Source organism: Eptesicus fuscus, chromosome 14 (genome assembly GCF_027574615.1).
Source record: "Eptesicus fuscus isolate TK198812 chromosome 14, DD_ASM_mEF_20220401, whole genome shotgun sequence".
NCBI lineage: Eukaryota > Metazoa > Chordata > Mammalia > Chiroptera > Vespertilionidae > Eptesicus > Eptesicus fuscus.
The window spans coordinates 22,834,645-22,859,076 of record NC_072486.1 but is presented as its reverse complement, the minus strand read 5'-3'; the positions used below and the strand labels follow the sequence as shown (position 1 = coordinate 22,859,076).

The following is a 24,432-nucleotide window of genomic DNA, read 5'->3' as shown; positions in this document are numbered from 1 at the left end:
AGTTTTAAAGCTTATAGTAATTCTGAAGTAGAAAAAAGAATTATAAAATTTTATTTTAAAAGTGTTTAGACTTTGGTGGTAAGAAATCATAACTTTAGTTTGATTTATGTTTGAATTCAATTTGCTTTATTCATGTTAGATGAACCTGTGACTCATCAAAGTCAATGTTTTTACAGTCTTTTCATCATGCTTAGTGGTGGCTTTCTTTTTTCCTTTTCTTTTTTTAATCGACCTACACCTCATCTCTTACATCATCATGTAAAACCAGAAGTGGTATTTTGTTACATATTAATAAATATTGGCCAGATGCTGAAGGTACTTTAAGAAGTGTCATCATTTGATTCTATGTCTCTCTGAACGGGCTTTGATCTGTGTGTTGGATGTTCAGACACTGAGATATAAATGCCATTTTCTGTTCTGTTTTCAGGTCACATGTGCCAATTTAACAAATGGTGGAAAGTCAGAACTTCTGAAATCGGGAAGCAGCAAGTCCACACTAAAGCACATATGGACAGAAAGCAGCAAAGACTTGTCTATCAGCCGCCTCCTGTCACAGACTTTTCGTGGCAAAGAAAACGATACAGATTTAGACCTGCGCTATGACACCCCAGAACCTTATTCTGAGCAAGACCTCTGGGACTGGCTGAGGAACTCCACGGACCTTCAAGAGCCTCGGCCCAGGGCCAAGCGAAGGCCCATTGTTAAGACGGGCAAGTTTAAGAAAATGTTTGGATGGGGTGATTTTCATTCCAACATCAAAACAGTGAAGCTAAACCTGTTGATAACTGGAAAAATTGTAGATCACGGCAATGGGACATTTAGTGTTTACTTCAGGCATAATTCCACGGGTCAAGGGAATGTATCTGTCAGCTTGGTGCCCCCGACGAAAATAGTGGAATTCGACTTGGCACAACAAACCGTGATTGATGCCAAGGATTCCAAGTCCTTTAACTGTCGCATTGAATATGAAAAGGTTGACAAGGCCACCAAGAACACACTCTGCAACTATGACCCTTCAAAAACCTGTTACCAGGAGCAGACCCAAAGTCATGTATCCTGGCTCTGCTCCAAGCCCTTCAAGGTGATCTGTATTTACATTTCCTTTTATAGCACAGACTATAAACTAGTACAGAAAGTGTGCCCCGACTACAACTATCACAGCGACACACCTTACTTCCCTTCGGGATGAGGGTGACCGGGAGGTGGATTGAGACTGAAGCCTGAGGAGTTAAAGGGCATATGACAGGGCTGTCACCTCAAAGAAGAAGGTCACACCTGTTGCCTGGAATGTGTCTACACTGCTGATCTTGTCAACTGGCTGCCAATACGCTAGTGGAAAACAATCCGATGTAATTTCTGCCCAGTCAGCTTCATCTCTCAGTATAGTTGTAAATCACCGTAGGTTTTCAAGCCACCCTTGAAGACACGCTCTCACATATAGGTGTGTACACACACACACACACACACACACACACACACACACACACTGAACACATTTCAGCTGGCATCTGTCACGACCCCTGTTCAGAGGGCTTGCATTGTCTGACTCATAATGGTTCAGGATAAAATATCATCAGGCAAAAGGATTAACTTGACAGTGGATGGTTTCTAACACTTGCTGTTGTGGAAATCCCTTTTAAAGTCTTGAGCACATGCTAATCAATAGTCCCCATTCATGCATACCTATTGCTTGGAGTAGCTGTACTGGTAAATACTACTGTAGGAGTATATGCTTGTTAAAATGGAAAAAACATATGTCTTTAGAGCTCAGTATTCTTTATTTTATGAACAACAACAAAGTGTAGTAACTTTTTTCCAGCATACAGTAGGCACATTCAAGGTGATACAAGTTGGCTCTTTTTTCTATGGAGGGAGCCTGTTCTCAGTAAAGATGAGCCAACATTTGGAATTTACATGTGGGCAGATACTGGAGTACAGCTTTCATCACCAACCATTGGACTTTTTGCAAAGTTGAGACCAGCTAAAGCTGCTTAAAACAAGTTCTGATCATTCTTTAAGAAAGGAAATGCCTGACAGACACCATGTAAGTTATAAGTGTCTGTCTTATCTTTACTACACACACATATTGTAATAAATTCAATATCCTAGTCTTCATTTGTATGAATGGTTTGTATTGTACATAGTTTAACCAAGTGTTATTTGAGCTGCTTACTAATATTAACTTGTACTTGTCTCTCTGCTTGTTATTGGTTAAAAAAGAAAAATAAAGGATATGAGGAATCCATTTTATCAATGTAGCTGTGAATTCCATTAAAAAAGGAAAGTTAATGTACAAAGCATTTATTCAGCTCAAGTATTGTTGACAGCTATACATATATAACATTACAGTCTGTCTGTATTTAGATATTTTATTTCTGGACAAAATGAAATGTACATAAAAATAAAATGCTTAAAGTTGAGTTTCAATATGTGCTTGTGCAGGATGATGATTTAAGTGGTTCTGACCAGAAGAATGTGTTGGAATACATGGTTTTGCATCGTATATCTCTAAACTTGTACAGAACTATCTAACCTGCTATTAGTTTCCCAGTCAAAACAACTTAGGAGTTTCCATCTCAAGGCTGGAAAACAATTGTGGCATATGGCATTGCATATATTTTTGCTTTACTGTCATGTTAATTATTCAAGAATACAAAAATCAATGAACACAAGGAGATCATTGAGATCTCTGAAATTAATTGTTGGGCTTTTTCTTGTATAGAGTCTTTATTTAGCAGGGGGATTAAGAGGAAGGTAATGTTTTTTCTTTAAAAAAAAAAAAGGCAAAGTGTCTGAAGACTGTGGCTGATATTCTACTGTTATGACTCAGCTCAATTAAGAATATTACACCAGCAGCAGAAAGCTTTCGTGCTCGATTTACCTATACTAAGTGAGGTCAACTTATTTATATAGCAGTGTTTATGGACATTAAACTTTTTTCTTAAAAATAATTACTCTATACAATCCCAGCAAAATAATCAGAAGGAGAAATATGTAAGGTAACTCATTTTTAAAGGCACAAATTGGGGATTGGGATATGAAGAGTTTAAAAGGTCAACTAAAGAAGCTGATTAAAGAACACTTACCTGGTCTCATTTCCCCTTCATGCTGCATAGAAATAAATGTGTTTTCATGTAGAAAATAACAGAAGGTACTACAGGGGACCCCAAACCACAGAGTTCTAAAGTAAGAGCTCAGTAATTGATTTAACTAATGAGAGGCTTCAAAAACAAATTAAAGATACACCATCCTGTTAAATGTCCATCTCTCAAAAATTTTCCAATTTAACTAGACAGCCATTTATATCAAGGTATTAATTAATTTGCCATGGGATTTAGAAGCTAATGTTAAAACAGACTCTTTGGTTCAACAGGCAATAAGAGCTTCATGAGTTGTAGCTGCTGGAAATATTTTCCACAGATAAATCTTGTTATTCTGGGGTTTATTTATCAGAGTGATCTCTTAGGAGTTAGTTCTCTCTTAACAAAAAGGGGAATAAGTGAGAAGGGAAAGATAATGTTTTCTAGGATCATTTGCTTGGTGGACCATGACTTTCACTATGTGATCTAACCTGTCCTTTTGTTATCCACAATTCCAGATGACATGAAAATATGCTTCAACTCTGCTTGGCTGCCCTGCTCTTTAGCCTCCTCATGAAATGTTTATTTTAAAATTTTGTAAACATTCAGAACATAGATAACTAACATTCAATGAACTGTGTCATTTTTTTTTTTTTTGTAGTTTTTCTTTAGAAGAAAAAGAAAACATAGCAAACTTCCTTGTAATAAGGTTTTCCACTTTTAAAATTCCAAGCTTTCGGGACTTTTTTTTTTTTTTTTCTGGTCCTATCCACACTTCTCATTAACTCCTACATCATCAACACCTCCATTTGTAATATAGAAAGTTCATGATAATATAGAACTTTGGTTCAAAGGACAAGCTATTTGTATCAGTATACTCTCCCTGTTTTAGACAAGGAAGTGGGTGAAGGAAGATTAATAAGAAGGTTCAAAGGTTCAAATAAAAATGTTATTAGGGCAACTTGTTGCTTCAACAAAGTAGTTAAGTTTTAGTTGTGCTAGAAAATCATTTGTTATTTGGAAAAAAGTCAACTTTAAGCTGCACGAAGGAAACCATTTTCTTTAGTCTCAAATATTATTTCACAGCTTAGCTAAGATACAGAAAAAAAAACAAAAAAACTTAAAGTTGGAAATAGATGACACCTGATCTGAACATGGGCTTGTTATTATCTGTTCGTTTCAGAAACGTTTTAGTAAGAGTGAAATTATTGTTGTATTGTACCCCGAATCTTACCAAGGACTCCTCAAGAAGTCGAATTATGGAGTTATTTATTAAAGGCCGGTGGCTACGAGGGGCAAAAGAGCTCCAGATCTTGCAGTGCCGAAAAGCTTGCCACATCCGGCATATTTTAGCAGAATATCACAAAGGTATCGATTACATCTTTGGGTTTGGAATGAGGAACCTGGTTTGCACAAAGCAGTTACAGAAGCAAAATTGAGCAAGTTAGTTATCTATAGTTTTGGGTCTACGGATCACTGAATCAACAGAAACACATTATCTGGGGCCACCGAGGCAATTTAGAATAATTGTGCTGTCCAGATTCCGGGACCACTGAGTCAACCGGAATGCGTTATCTGTAGCTACTGAGGCAATTTAGGGTGATTGTGCTGTCCTGGTTCCCAGGTACAGAAGAATGTGCTTTGATAACCAGTGAGATCACAACCAATGGGATATTCAAACCACCATCAATGGAGTATTCAATTGATTGGGATAGCATACATAAGTTCAGAAAATCAAAATAACTTTTCTATTGTTTTAGCAAGCAAATAAGTACAGAAGCCAAACAGCAGGGTTAAAATTAAGGTTAAAAACTGCAGTTTCTACCTGAGATGAGTGCTACCATACTTCATTATGAAGACATGATTATCACAGCTTTTTGCCTCATGGAAGAAAAATTATACAAGTTATTGATTTATCTATATATGAATTGTCATGGTATAGTTATAATTGGGCATTTTGGGGGTCTATGGTTTTTGTGAGAATTTTTCTGCATGAGTAAAAGGGGTATAAACTGTTAACAGTTCAGTACTGAAGTTCTGGGAGTTATGATTCTGCAAGAAATTGAGAAACTTGTTATATTTGAAACTGTGGACTGGGAATCTTCAGGTTCCTACACTTCAGCAATAAACTGTAAGCCATATTTTTGCACAGAATAGATTAAAAAATCATGAGAAGCCTGAGAAAGTGTTTGTCTTTTCCCTTGAACCCACTGCTTTACATGTAAGAAGCAGCTTCACCAATGAAAACAGCTCTTTGGAAAGGGAATTTGTGTCTCCACAATCAACTTCGAATGCCAAGTTTTAGCCTGAAGCAAATTCCAGTGGCTGTGTTTATAAACCTTTGAAAGACTTGATTGATGTACCACTTTCAGACATTTATTGATATTTATTCAATTATCAATCTATTGTATATTTATTTTTTCATTTTATTTCAATAGAATGCAAATCAGTTGATGCATTCAAAAATTAAAAAATTTAAAAGCATTGATTTCCATAAACATAATTACTATTTACCTCATTTGTAGATGACAGAAATTGAGAACCTTAATACCCAGATCTGAATCCTGAAAAACTGCTAGGTCAAACTTTTCTCAGGAGTCCCATGCATATAAAAAAGTGATTTCAGGGGTTGGGGACATGAGGAAAACAATCTTAATAAAAATTTACAGTGTATCATTGGGTTTTATATCTGATTCTATCAGAAATATTTTTAAGTAAATTTATAATTATTTCTTTTTTTACTAGGAGGGCAAAGAACAGAAATCCCACAAGAGAGTTTTAATTTCAATTTGTTTGTGTGAGGAAGGTCTAGAGCAGCGGTCGGTAAACTGCGGCTCGTGAGCCACATGTGGGTCGCGAGCCGTGGTTTGCCGCTCTGTTGACTAATGAGTTTGCCGACCACTGGTCTAGAGAAACAGCCTACAATTAGGAGAGACTACTATTGCCAAGCAACTGGACAAGTGTTCCACATTTGATTAAAAATACTTAAATGTTTATAGTTCTGCATTTGCAGGAATATGCCTTTTATCATTGACTAGAGGCCTGATGCACGAAGATTCATGCAAGAATAGGCCTTCCTTCCCCTGGCTGCCGGCACCGCCTTCGCTCTGGCAGGAGCCACCTTTCCGCCTTCCCATGCTGCCCAGAGACCCAGAGCAGCTGGAGCGGTGCAGAACGCCTGCATCATTGCCATGGTGACAATGCAAGCATCCTGCCCCGCCCCAGGCCGCTTGGCGCCTGCATATGCAAATTAACCCACCATCTTTGTTGGGTTAATTTGTATACTCACTCCTGACTGGCTGGTGGGCATTATGAAGGTACAGTCAATTTGCATCTTACTCTTTTATTAGTGTAGATGGCTTGGAGGATGATTTGAAAGGTCCAGAAGTGATGGATACAGAAAATTTACAGACCTTCTGTCAGTGGCTATAGTGGCTGTTGCCATTGCAGTTGCTAGTGGAGGTACCAGGTGTTGGTTCCCAAATTCCAACCAGTGAATTAGACACACAGCTAAAGGTCTGTTCATATCATACACCTGGCAGGTGCTGGCTTTTTAGTTCCTAATGCTATGTCAGGCCTCCAAAGAGACAAGTAGGATGTTACTGCTCTCTGATGATCAAATTCCTTGACTCATATATAGAAGTAAACTGTATTTGTATTTAAAGAAATAATACAAAAAAGTTGTTAGAATGCTACTATTGCCAAATAAGTATTTTTTTTAAATAAAATATTTTCTCTGTTACTTCATCAATTTTCTGAAATGCAATTTTATTATTAAAATTAATTTCTTTGCATTTTAAAAAAGTTTTCAGTAGAGAGCATAGTCAAATGACATATCCTAAGCAGGTTGAAATATTTCATGGGATTTTTAAAAATTTAGTATAATTTACTTATTAGCTTAGTTTCAGATGTACAATATAATGATTAAATATTGTATATATTTTGAGATGATCTCCACAATAAATCTAGCTAACATCCAACACTATACATAGTTATACATATTTTTTCTTGTGATGACAACTTTTAAGATTGCTCTCTTAGCAAGTTTCAAATATGTAATATAGTGTTATCAACTACTAGAGGCCCGATGCACAGATTTGTGCACATTTAAAGGAAATTAATTAGAAGGTGGCCGGCAGGAGGGACTGGGCGAGACAGGATGGACATGCCCTGGAGCCAACTTTCCATGGTCCCTCCCTGGCTGGCTACACTTGGGGTGGCGCCCGGGCTCAAAGGGCATCTACAGAGTGAGTGGGGTCCCTCTGGCAGGTGGAGTCCCTCTGGCAGGTGGAGTCCCTTGGCCTGGTTTGCAGGTGATACCGAATTTTTGAATTGGAACCCCAATTCTTTGTCCTCCAGAATTGAAGAATGAATCCACAGACAGAAAGTGGTATAGAAAAGGTGGAGATTTATTGAAGAACAAGTAGACTCCAAAGTGGGGAGGGGGAAGAGTCCCACAGAATGGACCCTCAAGTAGGGAGGGGGAAGAGTCCCACTGGGTTCCTTTTCCCTATGGCTTATAAAGGCTGCAGATCCTGGTGCCTTGACATCCCTCCTGATTGGTCACTATTCCCTTAGACTGGTTACTATAGTAACTCCTGGACTCAAAGGTTGAACCTCACTTGGGGAATGTGAGGTTCTCCCCACCTCCTTCCTTATTGTTTTCCTATTCCCTTTGGGCTTTCTTCTCTTTATTTTGTAAATATGGACCTTTCTTTGCTACTTCCAGTTCCCTTGTCTTATGGAAATATACCTGTTGCTACTTCCTTGTCTTATGGAGATGTAGCTGCACCTGGCTTCCTTGTGTTATGGAAATATACCTTCTCCCAGTCTGTGGCCCTGTGTTTTTTCCATGGACCCCAATTCTAAAAAAATCCCTAAGCCTGCCTTTGTTTCCCCCTAAAATTCCCGATTCATGGGGATCGGACCGAAACCTGCAATCCAACATCCCCAGAGGGGTCCCAGAGTGCGAGAGGGCACTCTGCAAAGTTGCTGTCACTCAGCAGCTCCTAGGTTGAGCATCTGCCCCTTGGTGGTCAGTGCATGTCATACCTACTGGCTGGTTGGCTGGTCAGCCGGTCAGATGGTCGCTTAGGCTTTTAAATATATAGATAGTCACCATACTATATATTTCATTTACATGTATTTTATAACTGGAAGCATGTACACTTTGACCTCCTTCACCCATTTGACAATACTTCCCCCCCTTCAGCATCCACCAATCTGTTTTCTGTATCTATGAGCTTGTTTGGTTTTTTATTTGTTTTTTAAGATTCCACATGTAAGTGAGACTATGCAATAATTCTCTCCCTCTTTTTTTTTTTTTTTTTGTATAAGGCCATCAAGGCCCACTCACCAATAAATACAAGGGAACTGTCCTTTTAACAGAGAGAAAACCATATTCTAATTTTGCACCACTATAATTTTGATATTAAAACTCCTTTTTAAAAGTTAATTTTGGCAATGACACTGAGACATAGAAAATATCACATCTATAATATACAATATATAGACACCAATAAACACACAGAGAGATGCAAACAGAAATCTTATAGTTTTCATTCTAAAATTTTAGCCATGAATCAAGCACAAAACTTGCTAGTTTAAAAACAACCTATTAGGGAAGGCGGGTAAGAGATCAACCAAAGGACATATATGCATGCATATGAGCATACCAATGGACACAGACGGGGGAGGGGGAAGAAAGATTGTGCTGGGGGTTGGGTGTGGCTGGGGAGAAGTCAATGGGGGAAAAAGGAGACTTATGTAATACATTAAACAATAAAGAACTTACATTTTAAAAAAAGTACAATTGGAACAAAATTGTGTTTCTAATAGATGGACAAAGTTAAAGTAACCTGTTCAGATGACCAATGATTTTTATTAAAGATACTTTATTTGCATGTTGTAAGAATTGTTTTTGAGCTATATTTCTTTTTCTGCTTCCCACCACCCTCCCCCATCTCCTTCTTCTTATGTCTTTTAGAAGCTTCTGCATACTAAAGAATGCATTCCATTGGCAGAGATTTGAGACTCTCTTGTCAATGGTGCGCCTTAAAGTGAACTTAGATTTGTTAGTTTCCCCAAAGTGGCCACTACAATCCCAAATCATCCAAAACTTTAACCATTTCCTAGAAAGGCACAAGATCCTGCTCCACAGTGGGTATACATATAGGAAGCAGGAGATTTTTGAAGGAAATAAAAGAGTGTTAGATCAGGTGGAACCCACCTTTGCCTAGGTTTCCTAAGAGGTATGAAGTAGGAACTGTTTCTTAACAGCTGTTTCAGATATGGGAATCACACGTTTTTCTCCCTTTTGAACAGAATAGGGTTACTTAGCAGTAGGGTTACTTATCAAGTTGGAAAGCTCAAAACTCAAAGAGAGCTAAGCTCAGGTCCAAGGATGGTTTACTCCCAAACTTCAGGGTCAGCGAGAAAACAGTGCACCCAATGGACTTGTGGGTACCAGCACCCTTTTGTTCACTGGCCTCTGAGTTTTTGGGGTCTTCGTTGGATCTCACTTTTGAAGCCATAAACTGTCAAAAGTTTAGAAATAAATGAATTACCAAAGCAGTAATCAATGAAAGTTTATTGTGCATACACCAAAAGATAGCTTGTAAACTGGGAGCACTCCAAGCAAAACATAGAATGAGACCTAGGGGTATATTGTTATAAAGCAGCTTATATAGCGAGAAAGCAGTGACTATTTATTCTTCACAGTGATTGGCTATAATATTCAAATTTTCTTAAATTAAGGGATAGTGGTTGCCTCATCAATTTTGGGAAAATGTTTGTTTTGCTTATGATTTCTAGAGGTATGAGCAATAAATGATGTGGGTCAAGTTAGACTTGCAAAACAAACTAAATAAATTTTTGTTTGTATGACTTTTTTTAAGGATTATGTGATTTGTCTGCTCAGGAAATTTTCAAGGTCGATCTCTATTTATTTATTTATTTATTTATTTATTTATTTATTTATTTATTTCAACAGTAAAAAAAACAAAGGTGGCACCTGTTGTTGGCTTTAGCAAGGCAGAAAGAGCATGTGAAGTGGTGTCTACCAGCAGGGCCCTGTTTCAAAATTAGCAAAAGAGTTGCTTTCACGTGAGGTCTGGGGGCCTTTTAAAGGGCCCAGCTGGGCCTGGGTTAGGTAAGCCTGCGCTGGCCCTTTAAAAGCCGGTCCTCAGTTCCCCACAATCTTGTGCGGGTCTCCGGGATGCCAGTCCTGCCAGTTTCAAAGCCAGCTGTTTTGGGGGCTCCTCTCTCAGGTTCAGGTCTTAAAAGTTGGGGTGCCTGATGTGGGGTCTGAACCCTTCGCTCCTCACAAAGAAGGCCCTGGTTTTGAGTGAGCCCCCTCCTGACTGTGGTGGGGTTTATGGCGAGATGGTGTCTCATCCTCATCGACCAGCTTCCAGTGGGCTCCTCCCATGTGCCGGATGGAAGGCCTGCCTCTGCTAGTTAGTTTTTAGAGGAAATTGACCCGTATGTAGCTAGTTTGTGCTGCGCAGGGGAGGAGGTGACTTCAGGATCTTTCTGTGTTGCCATCTGAACCAGAACTTACAACCTTCTTAAAAGAGGTAAGCCATGGTTCTTTAAACAAACAAACAAACAAACAAACAAATAAATTTCAGAGAGGAATGGAGAAGGAGAAAGAGATAGAAACATCAATGATGAGAGAGAATCATTGAGCGCTGCCTCCCGCACTGGGGGTGGAGCCCACAACCCGGGCATGTGCCCTGACCCAGAACGGTCACCTCCTGGTTCATAGGTCGATGCTCAACCACTGAGCCACGCCTGCCGGGCTGACTATTTTCTTTTATTACTCCCTTCACCCCAAAAAGAAAGGGGTGCAAGTCCTGGATCATGGCTAATACCTACTGAGCACTTAAGGATGAGCCCTTTACTGTGCTGAGTGGTGTCCACGAGGTCCCTCATTTAAGCAGCTTGGCTTTAGGAGGTAAATGCTCATATTCTGACCCTGTTGCAATGAGGAGTCTGATGCTTGGAGGCAGGCGGTGGCTTAAGCTGAGAATTGCCTAAGCCAGTCTATTACTGTGGCAGCCAGTATGGTCCCCAAACCCCTCTTTGTGAAATCATGTTGACTTAGGGTCAGAAGTGTCTGAGCTTCATAAGGATGGAAAGTTGCAGGGCAGGGGATGAATCCAGCTATGTTGTATTTTTGAATTAGCACTCAGGCCCTGAATAGGAATGTTGTTTCAGGGAAATCCTACGGTATGTTTAGGAAAGTGTCAACAAAATGGCTTCAGGTTTTTGTTGTTGTTGTTGTTGTTTGTTCTTTTTTCTTCTCAAAAGTGAGTGAAGCAATTTTAATATAGTTTTCAGTCAACACTCTTCATGTCATTTCATAATGTGTCCTTCTGCTATATACCTTGAATTGTTTTTTCCCCACAGAGGGAAAACAAAAATGCATGGCTGTGTTATACATAAACCTTAAGTAGGTGGAGAAATTTGGAAGGATTGCTCAGTCTTCCTTTTTTCTGTCATGTTTCATTTTGTTGTTGTTTCTACATCTTATTCTTCAATGAAACACACCAAAAAAATTGTAACCATTTTCTTGCTTTACTTTCTCAAGTTTTTAAGGGACCTGATCTATATACAAAAACAGGGAGTAGAATATGTACTTAATACTTTTGCCTGCTGTAGTCTGGCCCTCTGAACATAATAGTGATACTTATATATTTGTTCCAATATTTCCTAATGTTGAAAACTAACATTTTTAAACAGAAACTACAATGGTTTATACTCCAATGGTTTAACTAGAATCAAGTTCAAAATATTTTCATGTTATAATTTATGAGCCCTCTTTTCATTGTTAACTAAGCTGATCTCCACTTTTTAATTTTCCCCCAAATTTTAGGAAAAATTGAGTTTATCATTAAAATCACACTTGTGTTTAAGTCTGAAATACTTGTAAAATTTTCCTCCACATAAGTTATAAAAATTAAGGGATTAGCTGAGTTTGCAAATGTAGTTCTTTATTTTCTTTAATTTACAGATTTTTCTTTTATTTTTTTAGCTATTACTCAGGCCTGACCTTTTGAAGTACATGCTCCCAACCCTTTTATACACACATTTACTTCTTTGGACCATATGAGCTTTCTCTGACTTACCACATTCTGGCCTCTGCTACACATGTAAGTGTAGATTTGAAAATTTAGCAGAGCTAATGGCTTTGACCAAGACTTTCTTTATTAATTTTTTTAAGCTTAAATTATGTATATCAAAAGGGGGAACTTGGAGCATTAGGACCCAAGTTCTACATCACACAAGTAGAGTTTGTTGGAAACAATTAAGATTATACAGAGCCAATATTTCCTCGTTCATTACTCTCACTCAGAATAGGCGCTCCTTATTCACACAATCAACAAAAGGAATTCTCTATTGAAAGGAAGATTATGAATACCAGCATGCTTATGGGAAATGCCTTGTGCTCTTGGGGATCTGAGAGCAGAAGGCGCTTGCTTTGGGATGAAATCTAGGGAAGCAGTGAGCTGGCAGTGGAGTTGAGATGGCTGTTTGAAGTTCCATTCTAGGCCATTGGGAATGGGGTATAAGAGGTGTCACGAGAGTCCTGGTCAGTTTGGCCACATGGTTAGATCATCAGACCCCGGACCGAAGGGTCACAGGTTCAATCCCAAGTCAAGGGCACATACCTGGGTTGGAGGATTTAAAAAAAGGTCATGAGAAAAGCAGAAAGTTTTCTATTTTATTCAAGAGTGGCATAAACTTGACAGAACCCAGTATACTCATCTGACCTTGAGGTTGGGCATATGCAGGAGCACGCTACTAGACCTGACTGCTGGAGCCCAGGTGGGATGTGTGTCTCTGAGGAGAACAAAGTGGGCTGATGATGAATGAGAATCAGGTGCCATCTCCTCCCAACACCAGGGCATTATGTATGCCTTGTGCAAGCTTTATGCAACCTTGGGAACAGGTGGGGAGAACCCCTAGATAGACTGAAATTGGCCTCAATTGGCTGAGATTTTAGAGCTTTCCATATGGTGGAATGTGGGCTTAAGATAAAAATTAAGTTATAGGAAGGTAAAATTGCATTTACTCCACAATTGATCATGTGACTTAAAATTAACATCTGCTAGATAGTATTTCATTCATACTATTCATAGAAATGTTGATACCTGTTTTGTGGAAGATGCAGTTGCTAGCACACTGAGATGGAAATTTTACTACAGAGACACTTAGATTGAAGGACAAAGTAATCTATTAAAATGCAGAAAGGATTTTATGACTTTTATTGTGCTTTCCCTCCAAAATAAATTCTTAATTTTATTTTGACTTAAATAACCTTTATAAATAATGGTTTTGGGTTAAAGGGATAATTGTGGAGGTATGAAGGAGATAGGTAGAAGGTAAATAAAGGTTTTAACACACACCTTCAATCATCCTTTTCCTTTCTTTTTCAGTCACATTTTTAGAGTTTATGGATAAAGGTAGAACTCAATTCCTGACGCATTGAAAGGAATGGAATGTAGGGTATCTAATAGGGCCCTGTCAAGGAAAATGCCTTGCAGTGAAAATAGGACTCAACCTAACTCAGCAGACTTCAAGTCTAACACTCTCTCAGTTACACTTCAATCTTATTTTCCCCACTCTCCCTGGGAGCTCCCACTTACATATTTATATAAAAGCATTTCTAGACTAAGTCATGACTTGCAAGTATATTACATGAATCCTTAAATTTCCAACAAGGTGCCTCCTGAGCTTTTGCAGTGGGACATGAAGGAGGCCAAGGGGAGGTGGTAAGGAGCCGTATGCATAACTTTTCACCTGAGTAGTCACTTATTCAAAATACTAGAGGCTCAGTGCACAAAATTTGTGCACGGGGGTGGGGGGTGTCCATCAGCCCAGCCTGCACCCTCTCCAATAAGGGACCCCTTGAGGGATGTCCAACTGCCCGTTTAGGCCCAATCCCGGTGGTCGGACATCCCTCTCACAATTCAGGACTGCTGGCTCCCAACCGCTTGCCTGCCTGCCTTCCTGATTGCCCCTAACTGCTTCTGCCTGCCAGCCAGATCACCCCCTAACCACTCCCCTGCCAGGCTGATTGATGCCTAACTGCTCCCCTGCCGACCCTATTGCCCCTAACTGCCCTCCCCTGCTGGCCTGGTCACCCCTAACTGCCCTTCCCTGCTGGCCTGGGTCCCCCCCAACTACCCTCCCCTGCAGGCCTGGTCCCCCCCAACTGCCCTCCCCTGAAGGCCTGGGTGCCCTCCAACTGCCCTCCCCTGCTGGCCTGATCGCCTCCAACTGCCCTCCACTGCAGGCCATCTTGTGGTGGCCATCTTGTGTCCACATGGGGGCAGACATCTTTGACCACATGTGGGTGGCCATCTTGTGTGTTGGAGTGATGGTCAATTTGCATGTTACTCTTTTATTAGATAGGATATTTCCAGAATGCCTACCATGTATCATGCACTGGTATTCTATGAATCAATAGATTTTTATTTTTATCCTCATCCAAGAGTATGCTTTCCATTGATTCTAGACTGGAAGGAAGGGGGAGGGGGAGGGAGAGAGAGAAACATCAATCAGTTGCCTCACACATGCACCCCAATTGGAGATTGATCCCATAAATTGTGTATGTGCCCTGACTGGGAATTGAATTTGGGACCCTTCGGTGCACTGGATGATGTTCTATCTACTGAACCACACTAGCCAGGATGAATCAATAGATTTTTAATTGCCAAGTAGTACTCCATTGTGTAGAATTACTATAATATGTTTATTTGTTTATATGTTGATGGACAGTTGGGTTTCTTCCAGTTTGGGGCTATTATGAATAAAGCTGCTTTGAACACTTGTGAACATGTGGACCTATGTTTTCATTTCTTTTAGGTAAATACCTAACAGTGGAATTGCTAAGGTGTTTGTTAAAGGTATGCTTACCTTTAAGAAAGAAAGCAAACTGGTTTACAAAGTGGCTTTATACATTTTACATTTCTACCACCAGGAATGTGAGTTACATTTGCCCTATGTCTTCCACAATACTAGGTATTGTCAGTCTTTTTAATCTTGGCAATTCTAGTAGCTTTATAATAGTATCTCATTAAGATTTAGATTTAGTTAACATTTCCCTCATGACCCCTCATGAGGTTGGATATCTTTTCAGATGCTTATTGCTATTTATGTACCGTATTTTCCGGCATATAAGACGACTGGGCGTATAAGATTTTCCTGGGTTAAAAAGTCGTTTTATATGCCGGATAATACAGTAGTCCAATATATCTAATCCATTATATCTAATCCCACCAATATAGTCCAGTATACCGTATTTTCCGGCATATAAAACGACTTTTTAACCCAGGAAAATCTTGTACGCCCAGTCGTCTTATACGCCGGAAAGTACGGTATCTTTTTTTTGTGAAGTGTCTTTTAATGTATTTGACTCTTTAAAATATTTGAGTAGTAGAAATTCTTCATATACAGTCTTGGGCAAAAGTAGGTTTATAGTTGTGAGTACACAAAACAGATTATTTTTGTATTATTTATTAATTATATTATTTTCCATACAAGCAACTGTAAACGTACTTTGTCAACCCTGTATTTTGAATATCAGCCCTTTTTCAGATATACAGGGATGGGTAAAAGTAGATTTACAGTTGCATTATTTTTTTTATGGTTAGTGCTTTTTTTGGTATTTTCCTAAGAAATCTTTCTCTATTTATTTTCTTTCAGAGGTTTTGGAGTTTTAGCTTTTTTGTTTCCTTGTTTTGATCTATGCAGCATTTGAAGTTAGCTTTTGTGTTATGTGAGGTGTGGGTTGAAGTGTTTTGTTTTGTTTTTCAAATGGACATACAGTTTTTCCAGAAACATTTATTGAAAATACTATTTTTCCCCATTTAATTATCTTGACAACTTTACCAAAATTAATTGGAAGTATAAAAGAGGTCTGCCATTGTTCCATTGATCTGTGTGTTTATACATGTTGATGTGTTTGATTTCATTTTTCCTCATTTTAATATACTATGCTTCCTTGTCATTTTAAGAACCATGGTATATTTAGAAATATACTGTTTAATTTCCAAATATGTATGGAATTTTCAGACAGCTTTTTGTTTTGGGTGCTTGCTTTAATCCAATAGTGGTCAGAGAACATACTCTACATGATGTCAGTTTCTTTAGACTTACTGGGATTTACTGTATGATTCAGCCTGTGGTCTGTTTTAGTGGATGGTTCACAGCACTGGACAAGAGCGTGCATTCTGCTGTTGTGGGTTGTGGTCTTTTTAATGCCAATACGTCTGGTCGGTTGATAATGTTTCAGTATTCTATTCTATACCCTCACCACTTTCGTATATACTTATTTTTCCATCACTACTAGAAGAGTATTAAAGCCTGAAACTATTAATTTTAGTTTTGTCTAGTTCTTCTCTAAATCTACTATTTTCTTGGCTGCAAGTATTTTGAATTTCTAGTGTTAGGTACATAACACATTTAGAATGTTTGCCGTTCATAAAATTTAAAATTTTTTTCATAATGGAAAATCCCATTTTTCTGGTAATATTCTGGGATCTGAGGAAACTTAAAAATAATTAGTGTTTTTACAGTATACCTTAAAAAATCCTTTTATTGTTAACCTCCTTATGCCTTTATTTGTATTTAATTAATTTTTTTAAACTTAATGTCTTTATATACACAGTGTTCTTATAGACAGCCATATGGTTGGATGTAGTGGATACTATGCTATGTCACTCCAATCTCTTTCAGTTAAAGAGTGATAGCCCCAGCTTTTGAAAGAACTGTGGCTGACAGGCTTTCCATTTCAGCTCCTCCACAAACTGCCTCTGCTCCAGAAGTTTGCCTCATCAGACCTTTTGAGAAATTACATTTCAGGCTCCCATTGACATATCAGGAGAAGGTAAAACTAGTTTGCTTATTTTGCTTCCTTGTAGAATATGCTTTCTTTGGAATCACCTTTACATTCCCACTTTGTTCTGAGGCTTCCATTAAATTCTATAGGAAATCAAATAATTATCTGCAAATGTTTGAGAATTTGAAGAGGTCCTTGCACTATTAAATGTCCTCATCTACATTAATGAAAGAAGTGTGACCTTTATGTGAGTTTCATCTTTTTTGAAGCTGGAAACAGATTACAGCTGTTAATCTAGGAAGGGCTATATTTTCTATAAAACATAAAAAATAATATAGTGTTCTTTAATGCTATGAAAACCAGATAAACTATTCTTAAGACTGAGCAAGGTGAGAATTCCTACTTTTGGAGGGCAAGTTTGTTCTCAACTGATGGGTACAGCAGAGTTAAACGTGCCCAGTTATTCTTCGCACATGTACTTGTCAGATATATCACACTGTTCCCCAGGGGCAGAGAATCTGAGGGAGCAGAGAGAGGCCAGGATTATCTTTAGAACAGATTGTTTTTCTTATGGAAATGAGGATTGTGAGTGTGGTGGCAAGGGAGAGATATTCCCTCTTGTATAAGTATTATATATATACATCCTATCTAATAAAAGAGTAATATGCAAATTAACCATCACTTTGCTACACCACCAGCCACGCCCACCAGCCAATCAGAGTGAGTATGCAAATTAACCCCAACCAAGATGGCTGTGGCCACAGAGTGCAGGAGGGAGGCGGCTTGGATTTCCCTGGCAATGGAGGAAGCCAAGCTTTCCATACACCCTGGCAGGCCCAGGTCTCCACTCAAGGGTACAAAGTTTCAATTATAGAAGGTAAATAAATTCCAACAGAAATGGCGGCAGCCAGGGAGCTGGGAGAGCAGGAGGCTAGGGTTGCCCTGGGCAATGGAGGAAGCCAAGCTTATGCAGCCCTGGCCGTCTTAGGCCTCCACTCCAGGCTATAAAGTTTCAATTATAGAAGGTAAATAAATTCCAACAGAAATGGCTGCCGCCATGGAGTGAGCAGGAGGCTTGGCTCCGCTCCAGACTCCAAAGTTTCAATTGTAGAAGTTAAATAAATTCCAGATACAAGGGCCTCGGCTTGGGTCCCTGGGGGGCGTGGCTGGCCTGCAAACCACCACAGACCCCTCCCACAGGCTGCCCCATCCCCCAAGGGAACCCCCACCCTGATCCAGGACACTCTTCAGGGTAAACCAGCTGGCCCTCACTCATGCTCCAGGCCTCTATCCTATCTAATAAAAGAGTAATATGCAGATTGACCATCACTCCAACACACAAGATGGCTGCCCTCATGTGGTCAAAGATCCTGGCCCCATGTGGACACAAGATGGCTACCACAAGATGTCCATCAGGGGAGGGCAGTTGGGAAGCACCAGACCTGCAAGGGAGGGCAGTTGAGAGGGTCCAGGCCTGCAAGGGAGGGCAGTTGGGGTGATCAAGCCTGCAGGGGAGGGCAGTTAGGGGTGACCAGGCTGGCAGAGGAGGGAAATTGGGGGCAAACAGGCTGGCAGAGGAGGGAAGTTGGGGGCAAACAGGCTGGCAGGGGAGCAGTTAGACATCAATCAGGCTGGCATGGGAGTGGTTAGGGGGTGATCAGGCTGGCAAGCAGAAGTGGCTAGGGCAATCAGGAAGGCAGGCAGGCAAGCAGTTGGGAGCCAGCAGTCCTGGATTGTGAGAGGGATGTCCGACTACCCATTTAGTCGGACATCCCTTGAGGGGTCCCAGATTGAAAAGGGTGCAGGCTGGGCTGAGGGACACCCTCCCCTTCGCCCCCCCCCCCCCGTGCATGAAATTTGTGCACTGGGCCTCTAGTATATATAAATAAAACTAGTGAGATTAGAAATATTAGAGAAAAATTTAATCTAAGACTTTTCCCATTAGAAGAAATATTTGGAGGTTGTTATTATTGAAAACAAAATGAAGAAAATCCTTTAATTCATAGCTACTCATAATGAAGACTATATGGGAAAAATTATAGTTTCAAAACATTCCTTAAACTGAGAATTTTCTATATTTTTTAACATTTTGTCCTTACATTTTGGGCATGACCTTTGTTCTAATTTATAAGTTTAAAACACACTTTTAATAATACACTTAACTGAAATTGTACTCTGTTCCAAATTATGCCCAATTTAACATTATCACAGTGTTTTATAATATAATGTACTCTACACCATGTTCCAAGTCACACTGTGTAGCACATCTAAGCAGCAGGAATGTCACAGTAAAAAAAAAAAAAATAACATGGTCAAATTAGTTGGGGGAATACTGAGCTATGAAACTTCTTGAAAGTATTTCAACTTTGAATACAAATTGTGAATCACCTAGCATTTTCAAAACTTACTTGACTGCTGAACTTTCTTTGGTAGTCTACTTCATGGGACCATTTTCTTTGTATTGTGCTTTGGGAAATAGTGTTTTTCATCTTTTAAAATTATTTCATATACATACGTCATTTTATTCTGTCAAAGTTGTCTTCTCAGGTTGGCCCTAGTATCAGAATATGAGCGATGAGAAAATTGAGGTGTGAGGTTATCTCATTGCATCGAAGTCATAGGTCTAGGAGGTGAACTTGTCTTCTGATTCCTATTTCATTAGCCTTTCACTATGGTGCTATTTCTTATTAAGTATAATGCTAAGTCCATGTACACAGATCAATACAGTCAATTGAAAAAATGAGAAGAAAAAACTAACTTAAGCATTTAATGAGAAAATTTATATTATTTAAAATAAATCTTTTATTTTTTGAGGAAACTCCATACTTTTTCCCACAGTGGCTGCATCAGTCTGCATTCCCACCAGCAGTGTATGAGGATTCCTTTTCCTCCACATCCTGGTCAGCATTTGTTGTTTGTTGATTTGTTGATGATAGCCATTCTGACAGGTGTGACATGGTACCTCATTGTCGTTTTGATTTGCATCTCTTGGATGATTAGTGACTTTGAGCATGTTTTCATGTCTCTTGGCCTTTTGTATGTCCTCTTTCAAAAAGTGTCTATTTAGGTCCTTGCCTGACTTTTTTATTAGATTTTTTATCTTCCATTTGTTAAGTTTTATGAGTTCCCTATAAATTTTGGAGATTAAACCCTTATTGGATAAAACATTGGCAATTATATTCTCCCATGCAGTGGGCTCATGGTTGTTTTGTTGATGGTTTCTTTTGTTGTGCAGGAGTTTTTTATTTTGATGTAGTCCCATCTGTTTATTTTATCCTTAGTTTCCATTATCTTAGGAGCTGTGATGGTAAAGATAATTGCTACAACATATATCTGATATTTTGCTACCTATGGATTCTTCTAATATTTTTATGGTTTCCCGTCTTACATTTAAGTCCTTTATCCATTTTGAGTTTATTTTTGTGTATGGTATATGTTGGTGGTCTAGTTTCATTTTTTTTTGCATGTATCTGTCCAATTTTCCCAACACCATTTATTCGAGAGATTGTCTTGACTTCATTGGATGCTCTTGCCTTCTTTGTCAAATATTAACTGAACATAATGGCTTGGATCAATTTCTGGGTTCTCTGTACTATTCCATTGGTCTATATGCCTCAAAAATTTAAAAATGGAACTTCCATTTGACCCAGTAATACCACTTCTAGGAATCTATCCCAAGAAATCAAACACCAATCAGAAAGGATATATGCACCCCTATGTTCATAGTAGCACAATTTACCATAGCTAAGATTTGGAAACAGCCTAAATGCCCATCAGCAGATGAGTGGATTAAAAAACCCTGGCACATCTAAATCTACACAATGGAACAACTACACTGCTATAAAAAAGAAGGAAATCTTACCATTTGCAATAGCATGCATGGACCTGGAGAGCATTATGCTAAGTGAAATAAGCCAGTCAAAGAAAGATAAATATCACATGATCTCACTCATTTGTGGAATATAATGAACAACATAAACTGATGAACAAAAACAGATCCAGAGTCATAGAAGCTTCAAACAGACCATCCAAACTCTGAAGAGGGAGAGGGGTAAAGGATCAACCAAAGGACTTGTATACATGCATATAAGCATACCCATAGACACAGACAGTGGGGGTGGAGGGTGAGGGCATGTTATGGGGGGTGGGAATGGCTGGGGAGAGGTCAATGTGGGGGGGAGGGGGAAAGGAGACATAGGTAATACTTTAAACAATAAAGAATTAAAAATAAATGTTTTTGACATATTTTCTCTTACTGGATTGATGAATTAGCTTAGAGTCATGAAAAAAGGATTGAATTATAATGTTTTGTGCCAAATGGTTTCCTTGAACCTGAATCCAGTTCATGTCTTTGACTTTGAGATAAGGCACGGAGGTGGCATCAATTTTCTAGAAAAACTCTGGAATGATGTGAATAGAATATCACCATTTTTTATAAATATTAGAAAATGTTTTCACTTGATATTTGAAGATTACTTGTTCATTGATACATTTTTATACTAACATTGGTGAAAAACTACTATATAAGAAGTTCTCTATTGAAGATTGTAAAGCAAGTAACCATGAATCTGATCCTGATTTCTAAAGTGCTATTTCTTGTGAAATAGGAATGGGATAACTTGGTAATTCAACCTCTCTAAAAAGTGATTTTATAACTTCAGTGTTAAGGGCTTTTCCCATAAAATCTTTATCTTCTACTCATTTGCATGACATTTTGTGGGTCAGATGTCCCCATTAGGGGAAGCTGGGTTGGTAAAACAATTAGCCTGGAGGAAAGATTTTTATTTTTGAACAATTTTTAAAACTTTAGCTGATATTAAAGAATTCCACTGTTTCAGGCCCTTTCCATATATATATATATTTGTATTTGTATTTGTAATGAGTGTTTTTGCTCAGGGTTGCTACTTACTAGTAACTGAAAATTGTATGGAAATGCAATGGGATTTAAATCTGTTTCTGAGATGATTTATGTCCAAGTAAGTCCTGTAAATTCATCACCCCAAAGCCTATCTATAGCTCAAATATCTGTTTCCACTGCTCTTCCACAGGCAGGAACATCTATCTCATTTGGGATTCAAGTTCTTTCAGAGGGAGAGAAAGTAGCTCATATGTTTTTGAAGATTTTTTTTTTAAGTTTGCTCCCATCATTGACATCTTTTTGAGGTCAAAATACAGACAATTGTGTTAACATTTAATTATTTGTAGTATTAATTAGTTGAGGAAGACGGGTTGCACACTCTGAAATGTGTTGTCTTGACTTCACAATGAGTATATTTAAAGCCAGATGAGTTTTGGTTTGATAAATTGGAGGTAGACATGGAAAGTAGGGGGAGTTTGGGAAAGGCCCTGTGTATGGATTTGCATTTTAAGCTGTTTTGGTTTCACTTAGTGCAAATCATTTTACTTCTCTTGAGCCTCAGATTCCTGGCCTGTGAAATCAGAGGTAGTAATACCTCCTTCCTAGGGTTATAATGATTAAATGAGATAATGTTTGTAAAGTGACTTACCATGGTGCTTTATACATAGTGGCCGCTTCATAAATGCTAGCTGCTATTATTGATTTTAGTACAGAATATTGTTTAACCTGAGAATTCAAATGTAATGTTAAGGAAAATACAAAATTGTTTCTTTATCACAAGCAAATGGGCCCTTGAAGGTCCTTGAGTCAAAGCTATTCATAAATGACTCTTGTTTTCACTACCTCTGTTCTTGTGTCCTTACATTCACCTTTAGTCTATCAGTAGCTCTAAACCACTTGCATATTAGATTTGACAAGGGAGCTGCGGAGCTTTAAGAATCAATACGGGTACTCAGACCACTTACATTAGTATCTCTAGGATGGAGCCTGTGCATCAGTAGTTTTTAAAAGCTCCTCAAGTGAGGTGAAGCCAAGATGAGAACCTTTGGCCTACAGTCCCTGGGTCCAAGACTGATTCATCATTTACATAAATTGTTTTCAGTAGGACAAAATATTAAGGAAATGAGTGACATCTTAGCCTTTAACGCCTAAACAGATTCCCTAAATCTTGGTTATGAGCAATATTAGGAACCAGCAATAAAGTCAAGTTTAGAAAATGTACTTAATAGGATGTTGGAAGTATAAAACTATAAGTAGACAAGGGAATTGTCAGTTGGAGAAATACTGAAAATAGTAGATTACTGCTTACAAATAAGCCCTCCATTTTACTATTAGTTTTTAAAAAATTGTGATCAAATCTCAACTAAGGCTGACCTCAGATAAAATTTCAACTGGTGACAACAAGCCTTGGGGCTTTTATATGGCTGCATACTTTTTTTTTCTTTCTTTCTATAAATCATCTGCTTGGAGGTTGATTTGGAGTGTTCTACTTAGCCAGACTGAGAAAAGGAAGAGGCATGTTCCACTATAAGATCAATTTGGAACTGACCAGGTGCTCAACTTGTATAACAAAGCCAAAGTTTTCTTTGATTCTGAACCCTGGATTTAATCAGCATGTATGATCATATTAACATCCCCCAGTCAGTCATCAGTAGTGGTGTTCGTTTAGGGTATTAATCTTTGGGTATTAACCTTATATTGGAATTAATCTTATATTGGAGTTATAAAGCTGGACATTCTTAGGACTCTTGTGACAGTAATTTCAATATGGATAATAAGTGATTTTTTTTATTCCCACGTGGTTTAGATAGCTGTAATTTTGTATAAAACTTGTATAACTTTGATGACTGGAAGAACACATTTCTCTTTCTAGATACATATATATTATAGTGAAAGTATACATAAAAGCAGCTAGATGGCATGTGTAGATAGAATGCATTTCTCTGTTTCTAAAAACTATAAAGCTATAGTTAATATATATCGCTCTACTTTATTATTCCCTCTGCAAAGACTATATATTGGTCACAATATGAGTAAAAATATATTATGTACTACATTATATATGAAGTGAGTAAGAAAACCACAACTATTTGCTTTGCTAGAATCTATATAACTTTTGGATAATTTGGATTGATTATCTTGTACTAAAAAGTATGCAAATTATCTGTTTTCTATTTTCCTTGTTCTTTATATCTGACTGAGCCATTTCTTTTGACCTATGGTTTTATATGATCAAACCCCTTCTTGTTTGTGTAGTCTTTTTTTTTTTAATATATTTTATTGATTTTCTACAGAGAGGAAGGGAGAGGGATAGAAAGCTAGGAACATCGATGAGAGAGAAACATCGACCAGCTGCCTCCTGCACACCCCCTACTGGGGATGTGCCCGCAACCAATGTACATGCCCTTGACCGGAATCGAACCTGGGACCTTTCAGTCCGCAGACCGATGCTCTATCCACTGAGCCAAACCGGTTTTGGCTGTTTGTGTAGTCTTATCTCACAAGACTGCATTCCTCTCTGACGGCTTCCCATAAACCAGTAGATTCTACTACCACATTGAGAACATATAGGCGTGGGCAAAAGTAGGTTAAATTACCAGCCATCATTACCTAGAAAATAAATCATAAGTAAGGATATGAAATAA

General features: G+C 38.5%; 1 protein-coding gene across 1 annotated transcript; it reads left to right on the top strand.

Annotated features, from left to right (window-relative positions):
* The first annotated feature begins 306 nt into the window (after positions 1–306).
* On the top strand, positions 307–1,189 carry NXPH1 (neurexophilin 1). Its single transcript, XM_054726606.1, has 2 exons — positions 307–315; positions 428–1,189. The coding sequence occupies exons 1-2, from the start codon at positions 307–309 to the stop codon at positions 1,187–1,189; spliced, it is 771 nt and encodes a 256-aa protein (XP_054582581.1).
* The last annotated feature ends 23,243 nt before the right edge of the window (positions 1,190–24,432 follow it).